The sequence below is a fragment of the Salarias fasciatus genome, chromosome 5 (genome assembly GCF_902148845.1).
Source record: "Salarias fasciatus chromosome 5, fSalaFa1.1, whole genome shotgun sequence".
NCBI classification, from domain to species: domain Eukaryota; kingdom Metazoa; phylum Chordata; class Actinopteri; order Blenniiformes; family Blenniidae; genus Salarias; species Salarias fasciatus.
In genome coordinates, this window is record NC_043749.1 from 13,098,653 (window position 1) to 13,121,111 (window position 22,459).

Consider the following 22,459-nt stretch of genomic DNA (forward strand, 5'->3'; position numbering starts at 1 on the left):
ATTTTGGTAAAAACATAATGTTTGCTTGTATTAGTCACATTCATCTAATCAAAATATGGTGCCTCTCAGCAGAAAGCCTGATAACGAGCCTCATTGAAATCAGCTGTGTTGAAGCAGGAGACAGGAAAACATGCAGGGCTGCAGACCTCCAGGAACTGAGCTAAACTGTTCCATCAGGGTCGGGACGACTAATGAAACTCATTAGTCAACTAGTCGGGTACCATTAGTCCTCTACTTGTTGAATAGCCGTCGACTAATTCTGGGGCCTTGTAGCTCCGGCTGTATGTTTTGAGTCACTGTCCTGTTGGGAAGTGAACCTCCACCGCAGTCTCATGACCTTTTCAGATTCTAGCAGATTCTTTGGTATGAATACTTTAGGAAGACACCATAGTGTAAAATAAACACCTCCCTCAATTTTTTTTTTTTACTTGACTGTTCAGGAAGTCTTTTTGTCGCCACTTATAATGAATAACTAAACAATAGAACATGTAAAGAGTAGTGATCCTCCAGGGTTCATATGAGAAACTGTCCACCTATTGTCCCTGTTTCATCTTCCATCACTTCTTCCTTTCAAAGCTCCTGTGTCTGAGACACTCGCCCACAGGGGCTGCTCTGACTTTCCTCATCCTCCCAACCTGCCTGGCACACAGAACAACTGATGACAGAAATATATAGACACACACACACAAACAAATGCTGCTCAAGTGAATCTGCTGTGAGTTTTTGTCTGGACGGATTTTGACTTTATATGCGTGAGTGTGTGCACGCGTGAAGCTGAAAACAAGAATGAATCAACAAAGAAAAGCTTTATTTGTCATTGACGGGGATGGTTTTTTTACACGCTTCATTGATGTAATTCACATAGTCAGTTCTGCTCCTTACAAGGGAAATGATCGGGCTTTTTGATGGTAAGTGGATTTCACTTATATAATGGAAAAGTTCCAGTGATTCAATAGAACCCAAAGTGCTTTACAATGTTAGTCACATTTTCACAGTCACACACTCACTCACTCACTCACTCACACGTCATGCAGATCAGTGTCTTGCTCACACACACTCGATATATGGGCAACAGGAGGAAACAAGAGATTAAATGTTGAAAGATGACCCGCTCTATAAGCGAGCCATAGACGCCAGTGAGACATTTATAGCCAAGATGCTCTGTTACAATAAGAAATTATCTCCCAAACTCAACCTTCTTTACTTTTTCTCAGAGAAATTTGTCCTGTGGAATTAACCTTTGAGCGCAGTGAGAAGCCACTGTGGTGAAGCAGGGAAAACTTCAAGGTCCTTCTTTCTTTCTTTCAATTCATTGTCTCAAACCTGACTTGTTCTTGTCAACAGTGTAGATAAGTTGAAATGCTGACACACCAGAGTTTCGGATATTACTGATTCACCTGGACAGCCTCTTATTTGACTCCACACTCTAGGTTCCAGGTTGATATTTCTATTTAGTTCTTTCAGCAGAAAAAAAACAAAACAGAAAACATAAACTGTTGATAACATTCCTGACGGTACAGGTATGTAAATAGTGACACTGAAAGTCAGAGCTGAACAATAACACAGACACTGTTGTCAGAAAGTCGGTGAAAACATTTCCTCAGAGCACAAAGAGCTGTCTATTGTTTAATTTACTAAGTCAAACCTTAACACTGTCATAATTACACACTGAAATGTGTTCACATAAAATTTTATGAACAAACCCACTGAAACACCAGAGATATCTACTTATACATGATATAATTTGTTTTCCTGACAACAGCAGTCACATTTAACAGCTTTCCTTTGGTGGAAAATATTCCTGTTGTGCGAAAGTTCTCACAGAAGGACAAAAACAACCCTCCAGCTGTGTTTTCCTGCTTGTCAAAATGTGAAGGTAAACTAAAATTAGACCATTATGACACAAGAGTTTGTTCCTGCCTCCTGTAGGTTCAGCAACGTGACCAATGACAGCCTACAGTGTTTGTCACATTCTGCAGTTTCCAACAAATCTGATTAAACTTACAATCTGAATTTCTGTTAATAAAACAGCAGTAACTACCTGCTGTAAACTCTGCTTCTCCTTTGTTTATTTCTGTCTAAATTAAAATATATATATAAATTTCAAAGAAAAGCCACGATAATCACTATTCCATTAACATTTTGTACCAATTTGTAGAAAAACTGTTAAAGTCCATTGAAGTTTGAAAGGAAGACAGATGGGACCACATCAACCTTTTACTCAGAAAAAGGTTGGAAATTTATAAAACAACCCAGACAATGTCAGCTGATGATACAGTGTAAATGATTTTTCCTTTAAACCCTCGGTGACGTCAAAAAGCAAGACAATAAGGACCAGGTTGAAAATAACTGGAACGATCCCCGACGTTGTCCCCCACCCTCCCTGCTCTGGTTTTGCTGAAAGACCAAAACAGTCACCGGAAGGAGTATATAAAGGTGGAGTTCCTTTTTAAAGCCCCAGTCATGTTGTTACGCTTCAGACAAGGAGAGACGAGCAGGTCCGTTATTTCCTGACATGGCTTACATGGGACGCACAGACAGATGGACCTCTGGGCTTACCTTGCTTTAGTTTATAAATCTCTTTTGTATTCTTAAAATTCTCGAAATAGTAGAGTGTATTGAGAAAAAAAATCTAAACATAATCAATATTATCAATGCAAAGCAGAAAAAAGTTAAACAAGTGTGCTAGTGGTCGGTCGTTTAGATTTATCACTTTAAATCCAAACAGGTGCCTTCCATTGTCTATAGAGCACGTAGATATCTTTTACTGTGAAAATACAGGAAGTCCAGAATTCACCCAAAAGTGACTCCTGGACACGACACATATTGTGCAGTGTAATTATGAATTTAGAGCTATAAAGAAACAAGAATGAGGGTCAAAGGCATCAGCGTTTCTGTATCTGGTGATTATTAATTGTATTGTGTGAAAACCTGAGTAATTTCATTACAGTTTTATGCAGATAAAAGCCTGTGCTGGGTTCCTGAGAGAGGAGATGCAGGAGCAGCCAATACTAGCTGGGTTAACACACAGGGAAATTGTTTACAGAACATATAAACCACCTTTAGAAAATCGGGTGTGTGTGTCCTGGCGTGTGTGTGTGTGTGTGTGTGTGTGTTAATGTTCTCCAATGGGCCAAGCCACGCTTCTCAGTTCCTCTCTGCCCATGCACTTTGATGCTGCAGACCCAGGAGCTCAACATCCTCCCCTTTATTGACTCGATATGAAAACACAATAATTGCACCAACTGCAGAGGGGTCAAAGGTGAAGCCACATAATGTTTTTCAATGAGCTGGACACCCGTAGTGACAACTCTCGTCATGCTCTCAATGGGAGATACACTTCTGTGGTCCTTTTGATTTGAGTGAATATTTCAATCAGATTTATTTCCTGTCATTCTTTTATTTTTGCCTTCGCTGCTTTAAGGATGTCGGGTTTTGTAAATTACTTTTTAGTGAGCAGCACAGCAGTCAGTGTTTGTAAACTACGGTGTTTCACATTAGCTGGGAATTGATTGCTGACCTTAAAGTGGCATGGGGAAGAATAGAAAAGCTGCAGCAGTTCATCATTATGCTGTAGAGACAGACCAAGCCTGAAAGCTTCAGCTTGGTTCCCTGAAAAACTCTTCTATCACATATTTGAGTACCTCACTTTGTGAATTTCCTCCATATGAATCAAAATGTGCAGTGTTCAACCACATTTTCTACATCTGAGAAAAACTGCATGACTTTGCATGCTTTTCCTCAGCTTTCTGTTTCATCTCTAAGTCTACTATGAATAAGGTGACTTTTTAAAGTGGATTTTTAGCAGCAGAAGAATCTTTTGAAGCAGTTTCAAAGATTCAAGCATACTAAAAACTGAGACAGTCCCATTTTTTACATCCTTCATTGTGCTATAAAAAACAGATATTTTCATTGCTGAGGTCAGAGGATTTTGAACACCACGTGATTCTTGTTCATGCGTCATCTTTTCAGTCAAAATATCCAGCGCTCCTCTTTATCCTCCCTTCCTGCTCCTTTCTGATTCCCCACAAAGCCTCTGACGCTGCTGTTAGTTCTGGTGATATACGGCCCACATATTTTTCGGGGTTATAAATTTTCTCCAGCTGACCACGATTCAAACGTAAAAATAGCTCAACTCACTCCTCCACCCCACAGTCAGAGTAGTGAGGGGTTAAACCGTGTCCATGAGCTCCTGAGGATGTGAAGCTGGGCTGTGCAGGAAACAGGGAGAGAAGTTTCCTGTTTTGAAAAAAAAAGAAAGAAAGAAAGAAAAAAGAAAAAAAGCCTGTTGGGCAGCAATTAGATAGCCAGAAGGGTGTGCAGGAAACCAAATTTGCTTTATTATTTAATACACTCTTAAAACACTGAGATTGAAAAGTACCGCGCTGCTGCCACCCACTTTACTTCTAAAGAAGACCAGACACTGTCAAACACTACTGTCGACTAATAAAATATGTTGCAGCAACGATTCCTTGTCTGACCCTTTGGTGGCTAATGCTTTCAGGAGGAAAATTCCCAGCTGGAGAGCGTTCGGTCCATCCACTGGGAGCAGTTTGGGGTTCAGTGTCTTGCTCAAAGACACTTCGATGTGCGTATTAGGGGAGATGTGAAATCGAATCTGCAACCTTTTGACTGAGAAATGACCCTCTAAAGACACAGTCGCCCACTGATCCATTTCTTTCATGAACAGGTGTCCTGCTAAGTTCTGTATGATCACTGAGAATTATAAAATCCAGGAATGCATGCAGATAGCAATATAAGTATGATTAATTAAGACAAAAAAAAAACATACATGCAGCACTATTTGATGTATGACTGACTGAATAATGATGATCAATTATTTGATCATTAAGTTCAGCTGTAACTCCACCAGAACCAGACTGACTGATGCACACAGTGCTGAAGTGTCTTTCACAAAGCACTACAATTATACAGCTGTAAGCCATTGTTTTCGACATTCTGATTGAAGCCATCAAAAGTAACTCACTTTTCAAAATAACTATTAACTCCACCTCTTTTAAAGGAGTAACTAATAATTGCAATGAAATTCAAATTTTCAGTGGTACTGAAGGTAATTGATGTTGGTAAGTCATTTATCATTGTTGATTTTTTACTTTCTAATGAGCTGTTATGTGTTGAGATAAAGCTTCTAATAAGTTTCATTGATTAAGCCTGACAACAATCTATTGGTGTTCAAGCACAATCCCAAACATCAAACACAAACAATTCATCTGTAAAGCCCTTTATGAATATTATATGTACAAGAAAAAATGTGATTGAATGCAGGAATTCTGCTGTTAAAACACACAAAATGTGGGAGTCTGATGAGATATCTGGGAGAAAATTAACTGTTATGACTGTCTTATCTCCAGTAATGTCCTGAAATTAATTTTACTATTCTGTTTAGAGGCGTTCATTCCACTTGTAATAGATACAGTTGAAAAAAGAAGCGTTTTATTAAAAAAAAGAAATTCCAGTTTCACCCTTCAAATACCATTTGTTTCTTATGGTATGATAAACTGTAAAGATGCAATGAATGAATGAATAATTAACGAATTAATTAATGTTGGAAAGCTTTTGTTGTAAAATATACTTTAATTAAATGTGCTGTTTCTGCCATCGAACCATATACGTTTTGATTTTTTTTTTTTTTTTTTTACAGGAACTGTCTGGCTGAGAGCAGAAGGTTTCCCTTGCAGGAGGTGGATGCTGGCTGTGGACATGTTTCCCTCCTGTCAGGAGCTGGAGCTGCTGGAGGGTTGGAGGTGGTTTGGTTTTCCAGTCGCGTCCTGCGCGCTGTGGGGCGCAGCGGCAGCGGCAGCAGCGATCAGCTGAGCGGCTCTCCTTCTCCTTCACAGGAAGACAGACGGAGCTGTGTTCACTCTCAGCTCCTCACTCATCTGCTCTTCGGATCATTTTTACCTCCTTCAAGCAGCGTATCGGATTTCTATTTGCGGACATGTTGGAGATGATCGCCTGGCAAAAATGAACACAGGTAGGACAGATTATCGCAAAACAATCAGTGATAAGACAGCTTTACACTTTTTCTCTACTTTGTTGCTTTACTCACGGCAAACGTAGAAAGAGTCTTACTTTTTGTCCCACGTCCTTTTGATTCACTTCTTTCCTCTTAATTCATCGTAGCAACAGGATATAAAGGAAACCAGTGTGATCCTAAAGCGATGTTTCTTTATTGTTAGTATTAATAAACTCTGTCTAACGGACACGACTCTCTCTATTTTCCACTGACTGAGAGAAGACGGTTTAATTCAAGAAGAATAAAATTGCACGTAAAATTCGCATCTTTTCTGAACAGTTTTTATTCAAAACGATAATGAATCTTAGAAATGTGGAAGAATGTCAGCATGTTCTTCTTTGTTTGGTTAGTTGCTCGCTTCTAAAGAGCATCTAAAGATCAATAGTGTTTCTTCACTGTAAGTGACCATAAGATGAGTATGAGTGAAATTTATGGATTTTACTTGAACTAAATGTGTTGTTTTATTATCGTTGTCCCTGGCTCCTTGTAAAGTATTATTATTAGAGCAGTAAAGGCACTTTGACAGGGGTTTTCTCTTGAATTGCAGGAAGTGAGTCAGGGAAATCCCTTAGATTTTTTGTAATCTTGATTGAAGATTGTAAAAACCTTCAGTGCTCACTTTATGTCCTTGATTACAATTATTTATGATTTGATATATCTAGTTATAGCAGTTGCTGTATTTCTTTTTCAAACATTTATAGAAAACGTCCAGCTAACATGCATACAGTTAATCATATGACTGGAATTCTTTTAGATATGTCTTTTTTTTATCATTTTTTTTCTACTTTCATACCTTAAACCGCCAAAATATGCTACTGCAGGTGTTTATCTCTGACTTTTACATTCACGTCCTTGAGCTTTTATTATTCTTTTTGGATCTTTGCGTGGTTTTAGGTCACAGGAACACAATACAAATGACCTGTAAGCTATTTTAAAGCACATAATCTTACAGTTTCCTTTTCCTGTTGTTCTTGCAGACTACACCAAGCCGTCAGTTGCTCCAAAGCCAAGATTTGTTTGTCACGCCAGCCTGAAGCTGCCCCCACCACTCATGACTGCAGCCAGGGGCCCGAAACCCTTTATTGCCCCAAAACCCAAAGTCACATTGGAGCTCAATGGCAACCAGGGAGGATGCAGCAACGGCAGCTTGCTCAGCTTGGACGGCCGGCTTAATGAGGAGCACGAGACTCCGAACCATAGAAACAAAGTGATTATTGACACCTTGCCAGTGGAGAAACAATTAAACAACTACATCCTCAAATCGCCACAAACCGATTTATGGACTGTGTCACCGGGGCCGGAAGACAGAGAGGTGACGGAGCGGGGAAAGGAAGAGGAAGACGACATGATTCAGAAGATAGACGAGGACTGGAGATTAATTGACGGCGCCCTGACAAAGGGCGGCAACTCCCTGGAAGCACTTTGGGTCCATAATACCAGACTTACAGCTGAGTCCCAGGAGCCTGCGGCGATAATTGCGACGGAGGTGACGGAGGACATGGATCCTGAAGGTTGCGATGCCGGGGAGGCACTGGCTGACACAGATGGCCTCTCAGTGGGAGACTTGTCTGTTAATAGCATCGATGTCGATGCGGGCTGCCTTTCTCCTAAAAGTCAAGACATGGAGACGAGGAAAGAGAAATTCCAAGACAAGGACGGAAGTCAAGCTGACGAGTTTCTTCCAAATGAACCTGAACTCCCCAGCAAAGAAAAGGTGACAGACGCTGACCCCACACAGGCTTTTCTAAGAGAAGACAAAGAAGAAGAAACGGGCTCCGACTGTGGTTTCACTTGTAGCATCCTGAAATTGAGATGTGGTCATAAGATTAAGGAAAATGGTGAAGACCAACAGAACTTTTGTTTTGATGAGTTTATTCCTGAAGTTCGAAAGCAAGCAACTAAGAGGCATGCTGCCGCAGACAGTGATTCAGCTCGTGAGCCTGTTTACATCTGTTCAGAGGACATTATTAACAGGGAGCTGATGCCAAGATGTGACAGTGCCCACAAACTGCCAGACAGTCCACTCACGCAAACTCGTGTTTCTTTACTCAAGAGCAGTAAATCTTCAGTCAGGAAGTACGGGGAAGCCCCGGCTGAACGAGTGGCACATGAACTGATTGATTACAACTCGCATGTGTTGGGCGATCGGTTGAATCACTTGGACTGCTATCCCAGTTTCAAGCAGGTGTCCATCTCAGTGCCAGCAGACACCGATACCTCGATGACTTCCTCGCTCTCAGAGAGCCAGCTGCTGTCCCCAAATGATTCGGATGTCTTCGAGGATGACCTTGACGGACACATCGTGCCATTTCTTGACGACACTACCGACACAGAGCAGGACATCAGCGATGAACCTGTTTACGAAGAGCCAGGGAAAAGTTTTAAGTGTGAAAATGGCTTTCCTTCTGATAGGAAGGCGACAGGGATGCAACTCCGGTCTCTGTCGCGCTACACCACAAATAATATGGAGGATTTAGGAGGGCAGTTCACTCAGAAGACCTACATGAGTGGATTTGGACAACCTGCGCTCAGCAGCAGCCCCATGTTAGGGGCTGTGCGGAACAAGAGCTACTCCAAACCCCAGTATTTGTCCCTGTACCCCCGCTCCCTGTCCATGGAGGGACAGGACATGCCTCTGGGTGTTTACAAGGAAGGATCTCCAAGACAAAGAGGTGCCCTTTGTTCATCTGACAGCTTCTCCAGGCACTCGCCTCTGTCTTCCAGCGCCCTTTCCACGCCAACGTCTGTGGTCGATATCCCTCCTCCGTTTGAGCTGTCCTACATCACGAAGAAGCCCATTACCAAGAGTTCACCCTCGCTGCTCATTGAGGGAGATACGCCGGACAAAAACAGGAAAAAGAAGTCCTCCATCAAGCGTTTCCTGATGCTTAAATTCAGGTGGAAAACAGAAAGCAAACCTGTTGCAGATGTCAACTCGTCCTCCTTTAAATCCTCGGCGGAGTCCAACCATCACACACCCAGCAGACTGTTGGATTTAGACAGACACAGCGCGAGTAATTCTCCACAGCTTAACTCGCGCTTAGTCTGCAAGCACCAACTTTCTCCTGAGCCCCCTTCGAACTTCCTGCTCTACAGTGAAAGCAAACGAAATGGAAACTCTGTGGCCTTTCTCAATCGCAGCGTTGTCCGAGTGGAGTCCTTTGAGGACCGCTCCCGTGTGCCGTTCACTGCTCTGCCCTTGACCAAGCCTCGCTCCATCTCCTTCCCCAATACAGATACCTCTGATTATGAGAATGTTCCTGCCATCAGCTCAGACTATGAGAACCTTCAGGTCCCGCAGCGGTGGCCTGTCCGTCAGCCACCGTATTCAGACTTCTTTGATCGTCCGAGTCGTGTCCTGTCCACCGCCAACGAGACGGACGGATATGTGGACATGAGCAGCCTCCCCGGCTTTGAGAAAAAAACTCAGTCATCTGAACAGGAAGCAGAAAGGTATGTAAACAAGAATGTCTCCTGCCATCCAAGAGAGGAAACAGAAGTACATTTTCCCTTCACTGAGGTACAGATACTATTAAAAGGTACAAGTAGCGATATTGATTCAACTTTATCAAGTAAAAGAGATCAGTAAAGACCTTAAAATGTTCTCAAAGTATAGAAAAAAAAACTGAGTTCAGGTTCTTTGCCTTGACAAACAAATTTCAACACTTATTTCAAATAGGACTATGCACAGGAAATGTATTTCTGCTTTGTAACTGCTTCCTTGTTTCAATTTTCGATCCACAGCTTCTTCCGTCAGAGATCTCACATTCAATAAGTGACTTGACTTTGTTGTTACATTTTATTCTCCTATTGGTGTTTCTTATAGCTTGGATTTGACATTATATTTGTCTTTTTTTTTGCATGAAACAGTCATTCACATAGGGATCATCTGTTATGACTATAATCTGCCTCCGCTTTACTTTAGATCTGTCTTGATGTTGGGAAGGAATGCAAACAAAGATATCATCTCTAGTGCAAACTTCAAAACTGCAACGCTGCTTCTGCTCTTCATTTCATCTCACCTGTTGGTGCAACAACGTTTTCATTTAGCACAGCTGAGGTATTATTGAAATGATGACTTTCTGATTGTATCCTCAAGAAATCTACCACCTCAAATATCCCTGTTCATCATCTGAGGGAGTGTAAATTTATGAAACAAATTTCTTCCTCATATTCCTCGCTAAGGGCCACATCGGTACCATGGCTACTACTTATGCATGTATACATTCATGAAGATTGATGTTACAGGATATAATAGTGATGATTCATACCACCTTTGCACTGAGCATGAGTCTTTTTTATTGCTTCATGGTCACTGTGTACATTTAACAATGTCCCCAAGGAGCACGATTTACTATGCGCTGTCCCCTGATGTTGTGATCATAGTGGACAGGGATGTTGGGATCAGAGGTAGAGAGGAAGCTTCCCTTTTGCCTTACGGTGCTATTTAATAAACTCCCTCAGTGATGTGTCTATGTGCTGTTGGGGCATGTTGGGAGGGAGATGAGGCCATGCTGGTCGGAGGGTGGCCTCTTCTGATGTTAGTGAAAACAGGCTGGTTTCACCCATAAATCATCTGTTTAGGTGCAGAAAGAGGCTCCGCCCAGACTGATGCTGAACGTAGCCCCTCCTGTGTCTCTGCTGTTGTGGTGTTTTTTTTTTGGTATGATCAACCATACTGTGCTGCCATCAACCCATCCCCCCCTCCTGCGTCCCTGCTGGCTGTGCCCATATCGTACAGGCTGCTCAGGATGATTAATAGTCAGAGCATTTTAGAGTCATTGCTCTTCTCCAGCCACTCAGGAACAACACCGAGATACAATCTCAGTGCGCTCTCCAGTCAGCAGTTGTTCACAGCAGCTTTCTTCTCCTTGTTTACCACGTTCTGTTGGCTTGGCTCCTGTTTCGAGTAACACAGCAAAACAAGCTCTAAAATTCACAATTTGCCTAAAATAATATTGGGAAAATGGTTGCATTAAAAAAGGTAAAAGGTTTTTCAACCCCAATATTCAACCACGTTTTATTGTCTTGGTAATGATTATTAGATTTAATTTGACATTTGCATTTTTACCTTACAAATATTGAACTGCACTGTAAAGATATGTTTAGGCTCTTGTCTGAATTCATACCTTCATTCTCTGACTCGTCTGAACCAACTTGCACAACATTCAGTAAGACCTTCATCAAATATAAACCCAGTCAAGCTCAAAGAATCAATTTGAGTTGCTACAATATTAATCTTTTTAATATAATTTGAATATCTTTTGAACATTATTTATTAAGAGTGGACTTCTTAGGCAGAAACAATGGCATATATGGTTGAATGTGACTGTCTGTGCGCTTCCAGCATGTGCAGCAACTATAATCAGCAGAACGCAATTTCCTGATGGGCAGCAGGGCCACTGGCTGAGGCTGTTAATTTTACAATAGCCTAAAAGAGCCATATTAGCAGATAGTTTGGAGATCATCGGTGTCTTTTCCTTATTCTTGCTTCCACTGAAACTTAGCCCAGGGAAGAGACATAAATGATTTTTTTTTTTTTTAATCTGCTTTCATAATTTATCTGTGTCCACATTGCCTTGAGCTTTCATACACCGTAGCAGGAGAGTGAGAAGTGACAGAGGCAGTTTCTCTGGGAGCGATATTAAAGCCCAATATAGAAACTGTGCTTGTAGTTTTGTGGTTGAAGCACCGCTGGTATCTCATTTGAAGTTGGATCTAGTAAAACAGTAATGGGCCGTGCAGCTCTAATGTGTGTGATGCAGAGACCTGAACTGCTTGCATATGTTGTTCATACGCAGCTAATTTCCATCTCAGTGGGGTTAAATCCGCCGGTGCTCGGAGTGAAACATGGCAGAAATATTGTGGAGGCAATTGGTCACGTAGAGGTCTGCGTTACCGCCCTAACTTCAGGACGTGTTTTTATTTGCGTGGCTCACGTTCCCCATTGAGCTGCATCCATTAACATATTCATTTGGGCTCCCCGCAGTAGGAAATCTTGCAGCATGAAATACCAACACGTGTCCCCGGCTGGGTACAGTTTTCAACAGAGTCTCTTCGGGATCACTTTATGGGCTTCTGCAAAACCTGAGATGTTTTCTGCTCACGTTTGCGTTCAACGCTGAACATGTTTATTGTTGTGATAATTCTGTGGAGAGAATCAGCAGGGATCTTCCATTTGGTTTTAATGATTGAATGAAACTCATCTGATTAACGATGATGTGAATGAAAGATTGAGATTCTCATTCAAATACCTCTGCAATGAATTATGAGAAAAAAAAGAAATCCTGTTCTTGATTAAGATGTTCAAGGTGTCCCCACTCAGCCTGGACCTCCTTGTAATTTTGATGCCACAACTTCTTAAAAAGGAGTCATGAAGAAAGAATTTGATGCATTGGACATTTCGAATAGTTTACATTTTGACATCGAAAAGAATGTGTTGGTTAATTTCAAAACGTGTATTTTTCTAAGATAATATTCAGCTTTCAGTATTCCTTGCAGGTACAGCCATGATTGGAGTCATAAATCATAAATTATATGTTTGAGGTATATTAGCGTAACATTAAAATACTCTGCAGGTAAGCAAAGCAAACCTGTTTACATACTACACCTGTAATCTGTTCAGTTTTATAGCTGACATTTAAATGACATTATACCTCATGCATTTATGCAAGCGTACATATGTCATGTTATGGTCAGACTGCATACACCCCAAACTGCTTCACGCTTCATGTTTTTTCCCGCAGCGCCTATACGGAAGCTTACAACGTGTGTTCAATGGCTGTCGGTCCTCCGACTGGCTTAGTGGGCAACTGTGGGCGGGAGACGGTGGCCGAAGATGACCAGGGACGAACCTCGGAGGAGGAGGAAGGAGGAACCGACAGCAACTATGACAGACAGGTTAGATCTCACAAACGAAACAAGTAATTGTTAAAGAAATTTTTCAAAAATATGTGTGGATGCTAATGCCAGGTTGTGGTATGGATGCTGTATTTGTTGAAATTGTGCCAAAATGAGCTTGAACAAGTAAGAAATGTGATTGTTTCCAGCCTGACGGTCGATCCAGAGCCTTTTACATCGCAAAGGAGCTGCTGGACACGGAGAGATTGTGAGTTATGAGTATGTATTTCTCATAAAGCCTGTCTAATCTTCAGGTTTCTACTCTCCAGCTGATTTGCTTATTTATCTGTCCACAGACATGTTAAAGCCCTGAAGATGCTCCAGGAAGTGAGTGAAGTGTCCCATCTCCTTTCAATGAACTAATCGTTCTTAACGCACTAACAGCAGCTTGTACATAACACTTACTGTGAGTGGCTTTATCTGATCTTTGTCAGACTTGATGTAACAGAGAGATTCTGAGAAGGATAAGGGAGCAGAGACAGACTGAAAGAAAAGGTACTGCAGTGTGGTGGTTTGTACTTCAACCATGAACCGATCAGGACGCCCTGGACTTCCCTAAGAGTTCAGCTCAGATTACATTACAGTAAACTCTCTTCACTCTGTTAATCTCTCTGCTCTGCAGACTGCACCGACCACAAGTGCTCATTTAAAAAAAATCATATTCCCCTCTAGAGATGTAGAGCCCAGACGGTCTGACCAGCTCGCCTCTGAGTAGTGTGGCTGGAAACAGAAACAGAAACAAGCTCTTTCATTTCACTTTCTGGAATTTTATCTGCACTGTGAGGATCAAACCACTGATAATCTGCATATGATGAGATGTTTTGATTTAACAAACCGTCTACCATCATCTTTTATCAGTAGAAGGGTTTTTAACAAGAACTCTGTTCTTCTGCACTCCTCGGTGTGCCAGGATTTTCGAGAAGCGGTGGGGTCGACGGTCGGGGACGACGGGGAGCCGGTGTTGAGTGACGAGAGGCTCCGGGAGATTCTCAACGAGCTGCCGGATGTTTACGCCCTCCACAGGACGATCCTCAATGAGCTGGAGAATCGAATCCGACACTGGTGAGACTCCGTCATGCAGGACCTCTCAACAGAAAATACGCTTTGAATCAAAGATCCCGCGCTGAATGCTGATGATGGCTGCTACACCTTCACTCTGTGTTTTCGTTCAGGGAGGAGAGCCCGAGGATCGCAGACATATTCCTTTCCAGGAGAACAGAGTTTCTCGTCTTCACCACTTACATTGGCCACTATGACCGCAGCATGAGTCTCCTGGAGGACAGCTGCGAGACTTCACCCGGCTTTGCAGCCATCGTTCAACAGTTTGAGGTCAGACGTTTGAAAAAAAAACACTCAACAGTGAATGACAACAACTTAAACTTAACTTGAATTTAGTTCAGTTGAAGGAAAGATATTTAGCTGTCTTCGGTGTGAGCTGATTGTAACATTCAAATATAAATACATTTCATAGTACTTTAATGGTTTTTCATTAGACATTTATGGTTGGTCTCCAAACCCCGTGTTATTCTGCAGAATTTCTAACACACTTTTTAATTCCCCTTGAGATTCCAAAGCTTTTTGTTTTTTTTGTTTTTTTTTTTGAAAGACATTACTTGTTCCATTTTTTTCCCGGAGGAATAAAATGTTCATGTCGCTCACTGTATATGTGCAAAGTGTTTCTGAAATGCATTGAATGGATAGATACGGTTACAACCTATTGTGATATTTGTATTATAGGAGAAAATCCAGTTGCGGTGTGTGTTTCGTTTATGGAGAGAGGAGTTTTAAATATTTTGCCGTCAATTTATAGACCACCGAGGAGAAGGGTTGGCAGGAAGTCTTTGCAGAGCGGGGCAGTTTTCTCTGTCAGATTTAAGAGCACCAGAGTTTTAAAAGTCCTCAGATTCTCTTTAGCACTTTGTATATTAATGCCAGTGCAAGTTTTTCTTTTCTTGTGCTGACAGAAGAGGTTTCTTCAGTTTAATGAATTAAAACCATTTGTCATAATCTAAGCTCTGTTTACATCCTGATGAAGACCATAAAAAGGGCAGAGAAAGAAATGCATAACACGTGCACCTTGTTATATCTGCATATTACTGGCTGATGGTTTGTTAATATAAATAATTCAGTCTTATGACCAAGCATTTTAGGGATTAGTAATATAACACACTGGCATATAATATGTAAAACAAGCTATGAAATATTGTAAAGCCATTACTGTGAAAGGGAAGAACAGCAGTAAAAACAGTCAGAAGTTACAGTTTGTGGCTCAATATGGATCATTATTGAGAATACTGAAGCAAAATTGTTGGCAAGTCAATAAGCTAACTTTTGAGTGACAAGCTATTTGAGGATTCAAAGTGGAAGCAGAGAGTGTCATGTTGAGTGTGTGAGAGTTGGCAGCCCTGAAAGTGAACAAACAACTCTGCTGATTGGAAAAACAGGTTGTTGGTTTGTCTTCACACCTGGTGTCTCCAGTCAGAGGTGTAGCATGAAATAAACTGCAGATTCTCCAGAGTGTTTGCTTTCTATGTACATATACAGATTTGAAGGGAAATGCAGTATTAAAGAAAGTGCCTAACTTGTTTTATTTTCTTTCGTCTCAGGAGCAGAGTGGACGTGGGGAGAAGGTTGCGATCAAACATCAGCTCCTGCAGGTCATCGTGCGGGTGGCCCAGTATCGCATGCTCCTCACCGGTGAGTGAAGCGAGTCGTATCCTCCCTGAATAGATCAGTGTGGTTCCTACCTCTCAGTTCTCTCACTTCCTCTTACAGATTACCTGAACAACCTCTCCCCCGACTCCAAAGAATACGAAGACACCCAAGGTACAGCAAGCATGCTACAGGAGCAAACATCCGTGCAGACAGAAGCTGCTCCGGCCGGCTCACAGGGGAGCCTCTCTCCACTCTCTCTTGTGTGTCGACCGAGAATTTATTTGCGCTCATTTGGCATGGAGAGACATCCACCAGAGCCAATTTAGATATTTCTGTTTGTCGTCGTAACCCACCAGGCAGTCGTTCCTGCTCGCTTCTGTGTGAAACACCGCGATGTGTAATTCATGAGAAGGCAAGTTCCAGCAGCGCTATCTCCTGCCGCATCTCCAGCGAGAGAGCCGTCCCCGTCCAGACATGTTAGCGCTCCCTCGGAACCCACTGATAAGCTTCACTGTGCCAAGAGACTAGGAAAAAAAAACCCAACATCTCGCCATATTTACTGTGACTGTGGTCAGGTCTTCACAAGTGTCTAAAGTGTCCCCATGCTTTTTGTCCCTTTCAGCCACCGTAGCGATCGTGTCTGACATTGCGGACCAAGTAAACGACAGCTTGAAACACGGGGTAAGTGTCAGCGCACAAAACAGAGCAGACGCTACCATGTCAGTGGTTTTTAGAAAGCCAGTCACAGGACGAGCAGACATCTTGCTCACCTTGTTTCCCACATAAAGATGAAATTGATCTTTACCTCAATTTAGTTCCCAAACAGAGACATTTCACCTTTGTTGGATTCATCCATGTTGGTGCAAACAGATGTTTTTTTGTCTTCATTTGTGTCTTCAATGCTACATATGCTCATTTTTATCATGGAAAAAAGAAAAAAAAACAAGAAAAAAAGAAAGGCCTGAAATTCGACTGGTGACTCACTTTTTGGGTCACGACCCACCAGTTGAGAATCGCTGCTCTGGAGCACTCCCAGGCAGGAAGCAGTGATTCATCAACATTTTGGTTTCTCCTCCTTTTCTGAAATGCTATATTTGTAGGTATTAATTCAAATGCCTTTGCATTAAGGCAAACATTTTTTTTTCAAGATGAACAAAGAAGTTTGATGAAGATATCTTTTCTCAAACTAATTTTCTTCTTTTCTTTCTCCTTCGGTCTCTTTGTGACTCAGGAAAACTTGCTGCGTCTGGTCAACATCGAGTACAGTGTTCACGGCCAGCGGGACCTGCTGCAGCCTGGCAGGGTACGACTCTGATAACAGCATTGTTTCTGCCGGCCCTCGGTGTCTGCTCTTTTTCGCAGCCTTTACCTGGGAATCCCCGGCCAGCCCAGTCTAAAAAAAAAAAAGAAAAAAAACAAAACATGACTTACTGTAGACAATGTTTACATGATGTAAGTATATTTATGTTTTTTTCTCAGTTTTTTGTGAAGGAGGGCACACTGATGAAGGTCAGCAGGAAGAGCCGACAGCCGCGCCACCTCTTCCTGGTAAAGCTGACTTTCTGTTTGTTGTATATTCCTGTCACACACAGGCACAAACACCACACAAATATTTATACAGTTGTCATTCTTGTAAAAGTCAGCGTGAAATATAGAGTGAGAAAATATTCTGTCTGGTCTATTTCTACATCCAGACTGAGCTATTAAGTGCAGGGTTTCCTGCCAGGATGTTTCTGAATACTGACTTCCTGAGTCAGTTCTTTACCAGCAGCGTGGGTAAGGTCAGCGTCAGCTGCCCTCCATCCAAAAGACCCATGGAACACAATGACCAGGTTCACTGTGTCAGCTGAATATTAATCTCATCTACGTTGGGTTCCTTTTATGGAACGGTGATTACACTCAAAGTGAAACCCAAACAATTAAAAATAAGTAACATAGATATTAAAATTCATTCTGAACACTGACTAAAACATGGGAAATAATCAGTCAATAAAAACGAACTGAAGAAAGGGAGTTTAATGGAATTTAAAGGAGGAACCAGACTTAATGTGTTAATTGTTGTAAATATGGTCTGTTACTGGGTGAGTTTAGTGCAATATAACCAGTGTTGAGGCAAAATGTGGAAATTATGAACTCACGAAATTAAGAGATAATATTGTCATGATGACTTAACACAGAAAAGACCTCATATTGAATTAAAAAAAACATGACATATATTCTCTTTTTTAAGAAATTTGATTTTTTTTTAATACAGAATAAAAATTCAGTTATTGAACTCCTGAAAGGGAGATAAAAATTAATGACTGCAGTAAACACTTATTTCATAAAATTATTGCATAGTGGTATCGCTGAAATACTGTAATCAAGAGAGGTGAGAAAATTAAACGCCTTTGCAAATTACCCACAGAGCACCATCAAGCCGCATTGCTCCCCCCTCCTGTGGTGTTTTTGAAATTTGTGATCTGAGAAAATAAAAAAGGCTCATAAATTTTTTTGTCTGGAGACATAATAATCATCGCCACATTTACTAAAATTTCGCCCTTGTGTTTTAGGGGATATTGAAAAAAATACATTTGATTTTATTTTTGTATTTTAAATATGTTTTTATTATTATTATTAATTCTCTTTCAGTCATGTTTTACGATTTTCCACACATATGGGATATGTGGGTTTGTTCATCAATGAACCCAAATATTACCGCCATTCAACAAATGAAGGTGGAAGCTATAATAATAACAACTCAAATACAGTTAAAAGCTTTTCTTATTTGTTTACATGAATTGATATGGCATGTTGCTGTGTTGGAAGCTTGTTCATATTTTCAGGGTGTGAAATAGTCATGCTGTATTTATCCTGGCGTGATCTGTGGAGTTTAGTTTCTTTTGGGTGGAGATTCAATGTGCAGGAAGCGTTTGAGCTCTAAAAGACAAAACATGGTGAAAATAGTTCTGCTTTGCAAGTCAGGCTGTAGCTTAGTGTTTGGCCACAGTGACACCTGCTGGACAAAAGCTGCAAATACACAAAGCATAAAGTGGACAATCTGGTTTAGTCAATATCTATCTATCTATCTATCTATCTATTCTGTCTTTCACATTACTTGCTGATTATTGTGTTCTGTAAATACACTTTTTGATTTTGTAACCTGATCTTGTAACAATTGTTACAAGACCCATTTGTTCAGCCAAGATGTGTCTGTTTTGCAGATTTAACATGAGTGTTTTTTGTGTGTTTGTCAGATGAACGACGTGCTTCTCTATACCTACCCTCAGCAGGATGGGAAATACAGGCTGAAGAACACTCTGCCACTCGCTGGTTTAAAGGTTAGACACTTTCATTTAAAACAGAATTAAGTCTATCTTTTGTTTGATTCAGCAAAGTGTTTATTACTAACAAACTTTAGAATAGAATTAAAGTCTTCACATGGTTTAAAGAAAAAAGCTCTCTGGAGATCTGTATTTTAAATGCTTTAAAATGTTTATTCTTGAACACTATAAATAGAATTAATGTAATCTTCAGGTATTTTTTGCTTTCTCTTTGTCTGATGTTGGTGATTCTCCTGATTGCTCTCTCAGGTCAGTAAACCCACCATAGAAAACGTCCAGAATGCAGTGAAGATCGAAGCAGCGGACATCTCCATCACCTTGTCAGCGAGGTGGGTCGTTCTGCCCCAAGTTCTGTCTAATTGATCGAAAACTTCTGTTCAATAATGATGGCTGATGAGATGCATGATTCACTGTGACAGCTGGTTGATCTGAAGCCATGAAAGAATTTCTTGATGTTGCAGGCATTTAACATCAACATCACGAGATACTTGGTGTGTGTGTTTTTTGCAGTTCATTCATTGAGAGAGAGGACTGGTTTTACACTCTGAACCGAACTGTGAATGAGCTTTCGAGAGGCTCAGCAGCGTTCAGCAGCTGCTCGGGAGAGGTGAGCAAACACATGGCTGATGATTCATTTTCAGTCAGCTGTGAGGTCTGAGCAACACTTTCTGCCAGTCATGCTTACTCAGGCCGAACAGCTTCAGACTGATGTTCACATCTCCTGTGATAAACCTCTGGACGTGTGTTTGTGCGCTGCAGGCCAGAGGTCGTCTTCAGTTGTCTCTCGGGGAGAAAGCTCCCACCCTGGTTCCCGTCTCGCAGGTGATGATGTGCATGAACTGCACCTCAGACTTCAGCCTCACTCTTCGCAGACACCACTGCCACGGCTGTGGACGAGTGAGTCACACACACACACACACAAAACACAAAACACATCCGTACCTGCTCAACAGTCAGGACGACTTTCGTATGAGCCTTTTGTCTGCTGGATGTTCTCTATATCTGTTGAACTCGCTCAGTGCACCTGTGATTCATTCCTGTCGTTTGACTCAGATTGTTTGTAGGAGTTGCTCCAGGAACAGATATCCTCTCAAATATATGAAAGACCGGATGGCCAAAGTGTGTGATCGCTGTTACTCTGAGCTGAAGAAGAGAGGTGAGATAATCCTGGACGATTTGAAATCTTTCACTGTTACTTAAAGTTACCCCAAAGTAATTCTTCAAAAACATGAGGAATTTAGCCAATTTTATCGACACAACTGTATTGTATGCAATTCTTCCATTATGCAGTTCTCATGTATTTTCTAGGTCATCACAGGTAAAATAAAGTCGTATATCGTTGCAGGAGGCGATGTGCCTGCTCTGTCAGGAAAGTGCAGCCCGTCAGCACAGCGCTCCACTCGTCCACTCTCGGCTGTATTTCAAAACATCCATCCTCCCAATATTTGGAAGCACAGGAAAGGCACCCTGACCTTCACCCAGGTACACTGTGGAGACTGTTCGACAGCGAGTTGTGTGAGCGACTGGTTTTATGGTGACTCTGTAAGCAGCCTGGCTGTTGTTTGCAGATGACAGTGTCGGAGGAGGAGGGCTCTATCAGAGGCAGTCTGCAGCGCAGTAAGAAGAGCAAAAGGAACTGGAAGAAACTGTGGTTTCTTCTGAAAGACAAGGTGCTTTACACCTACAGAGCTCAAGAGGTGAGGGGAAACATGCACTCCCCCTTGACCTGCGCAGCACATATTCACACATGCAATTCACACAGCATGAAGCAAAAGCTGGAGTTTCAGATAAAATAAGTGAAAGTGCTGGATTTGGACTGCATTTCTTTTCTCCGATGGATTTTTCTGTGTGCAGGAGACGGTAGCGTCTGAAAGTTTGCCTCTGCTGGGCTTCACCGTGCGGCTACATGACACGCAGGATAGAGACAGTGAGACCAACGTCTTCGAGCTGTACCACAAAAACACTTTGTTCTACACATTCAAAGCAGAAGACAACTACACGGCTCAGAGGTAAGACTCACAAGTGTAACACATCAGGAACGTCACGGTTAGAATTTGAAATGTGGTCAAACGAACCTCAAAGAGGTTCGATGTCTGTCTTGCTGTTTTATACACACCACACGTTTACAGATTACTGCTTACCGAAGGAATAAAACAGTCACCAATGTTTTGAATGTTTATGTCCCATTGCCCACATGTGACTGGACTATTCTTAAGTTGACATGGAAACACAGGCATCACCAAATGAAGGGTTTTGAGGACTTCTCCAGAGACTGATTTCACAAAAAAAAGAAAAGCTACTCCACTGGGACCAAAAGTTTTTCTTTTCTTTTTTTTTTCAAGAATAACAAGCTTCAAAGTATTTCAGTTAACGAGCCTGCCATCTGTTGTTGTAACATGCACAGGACTGGTTCTTTTTTAGAAACACTGTAGTTTATTTTTCCTTCCAAAGTCTCATTACTTCTTCTGTCATAGGTGGGCCAACGCCATGGAGGAAGCCACGGTTTTATAGAATCAGCTCTCTCCTCTGAGCGTCTGAAACGGACGCCTGCTGCTTTTCACACCGATGTCCTGTAAGGAAGACAGACTGTGAAACCAAAAAAGGAAAAGACAGGGAGCAGACACTGTTTCATCAAGTCTGCAAGATGTGACCCGCAGAGCTGGATTGAAGAGAAGGAGACACTTTGTTCTTTGAGAGGGGACGCGCTCACCTACTTTATCAGCCTCCTGTGTCCCCTGCCTGCTGCAGCAGCAGGTGTAACGCTGAGAGCGGCGAGAGGTTTTGGCCGAGATGCTTGCCTGCGTGGAGCAGCCTGTATTTTCCCCCAGCAGATGATTAGCGACGTCCATCCAAATCATCGGGAGCAGTAATTTTCTGGTCTAATTTTAATTACAGCACGTCAGCGGTTTGTTTCCTTAACTCTACAGAAACACACTTTCACACACACACACACACACACGCCATTTTACTGCTGTTTACAAAGACGATGAGAGCAGTGCCTCATTTCAGTGTCAATCACAAATATCCTCATTTAGAAAAGGCTTGTCTTTATTTATATTACACCTTTTTTTTAACATGTATTCTTGCACTGGATTCAAATAATCAGTTTTACTAACACTTGAAAGCACAGGCTGTATGAAAGAATGAGTCATTTTAAAGTTATTCTTGTGTCTATTGCTTTGCTCTGTACTGTATTGCTGGACATGGTCCTGCCAGTGAATATGTATCTGTATGCTGTTTGCACTGATAATGAAAAGAATTATTAACCTAAAGAATGGAAATAAGCGTATGAAGACCAAAAGCTCATGTACGGAATTTAGTGACTACTGGGGAAAATGTAGACTAATATGTCTTTATGATTTTACTGTCCTATAATATTGTAAATTCATATTTGTATAAAGACTGCTCATCAAGTTGTGAACAGGTATGTTTGCATGAACTGAAACTGGAATCGAATTGCACTGAGCTACATAGTCAGTGTCTTTGTACTGTACTTTTTATTTACAATACTAATTTTAAAACAAATTAAAAGAGGATATAAAAT

General features: G+C 41.5%; 1 protein-coding gene across 2 annotated transcripts; it reads left to right on the top strand.

Annotated features, from left to right (window-relative positions):
* Positions 1-5,863: 5,863 nt before the first annotated feature.
* On the top strand, positions 5,864-22,459 carry fgd5b (FYVE, RhoGEF and PH domain containing 5b). 2 transcript variants are annotated; one of them, XM_030092419.1, is made up of 21 exons: positions 5,864-5,995; positions 7,015-9,490; positions 12,784-12,937; positions 13,087-13,145; positions 13,234-13,264; positions 13,848-13,999; positions 14,110-14,266; positions 15,544-15,634; positions 15,713-15,763; positions 16,215-16,273; positions 16,824-16,895; positions 17,072-17,140; positions 18,829-18,912; positions 19,165-19,244; positions 19,426-19,522; positions 19,675-19,812; positions 19,969-20,071; positions 20,261-20,397; positions 20,484-20,612; positions 20,770-20,924; positions 21,390-22,459. In XM_030092419.1, exons 1-21 carry the CDS (start codon positions 5,986-5,988, stop codon positions 21,424-21,426), a joined length of 4,341 nt encoding a protein of 1,446 aa, XP_029948279.1. In that variant the 5' UTR covers positions 5,864-5,985; the 3' UTR covers positions 21,427-22,459. The 2 variants fall into 2 exon arrangements, with proteins under 2 accessions (XP_029948279.1, XP_029948280.1); XM_030092420.1 differs by having other exon boundaries at positions 20,484-20,585.

Coding starts and splice junctions, on each gene's coding strand:
- fgd5b (XM_030092419.1), top strand. Junction 14,000..14,109: donor GAGAATCGAATCCGACACTG/GTGAGACTCCGT, acceptor GTTTTCGTTCAG/GGAGGAGAGCCCGAGGATCG. Junction 18,913..19,164: donor TGCCACTCGCTGGTTTAAAG/GTTAGACACTTT, acceptor TTGCTCTCTCAG/GTCAGTAAACCCACCATAGA.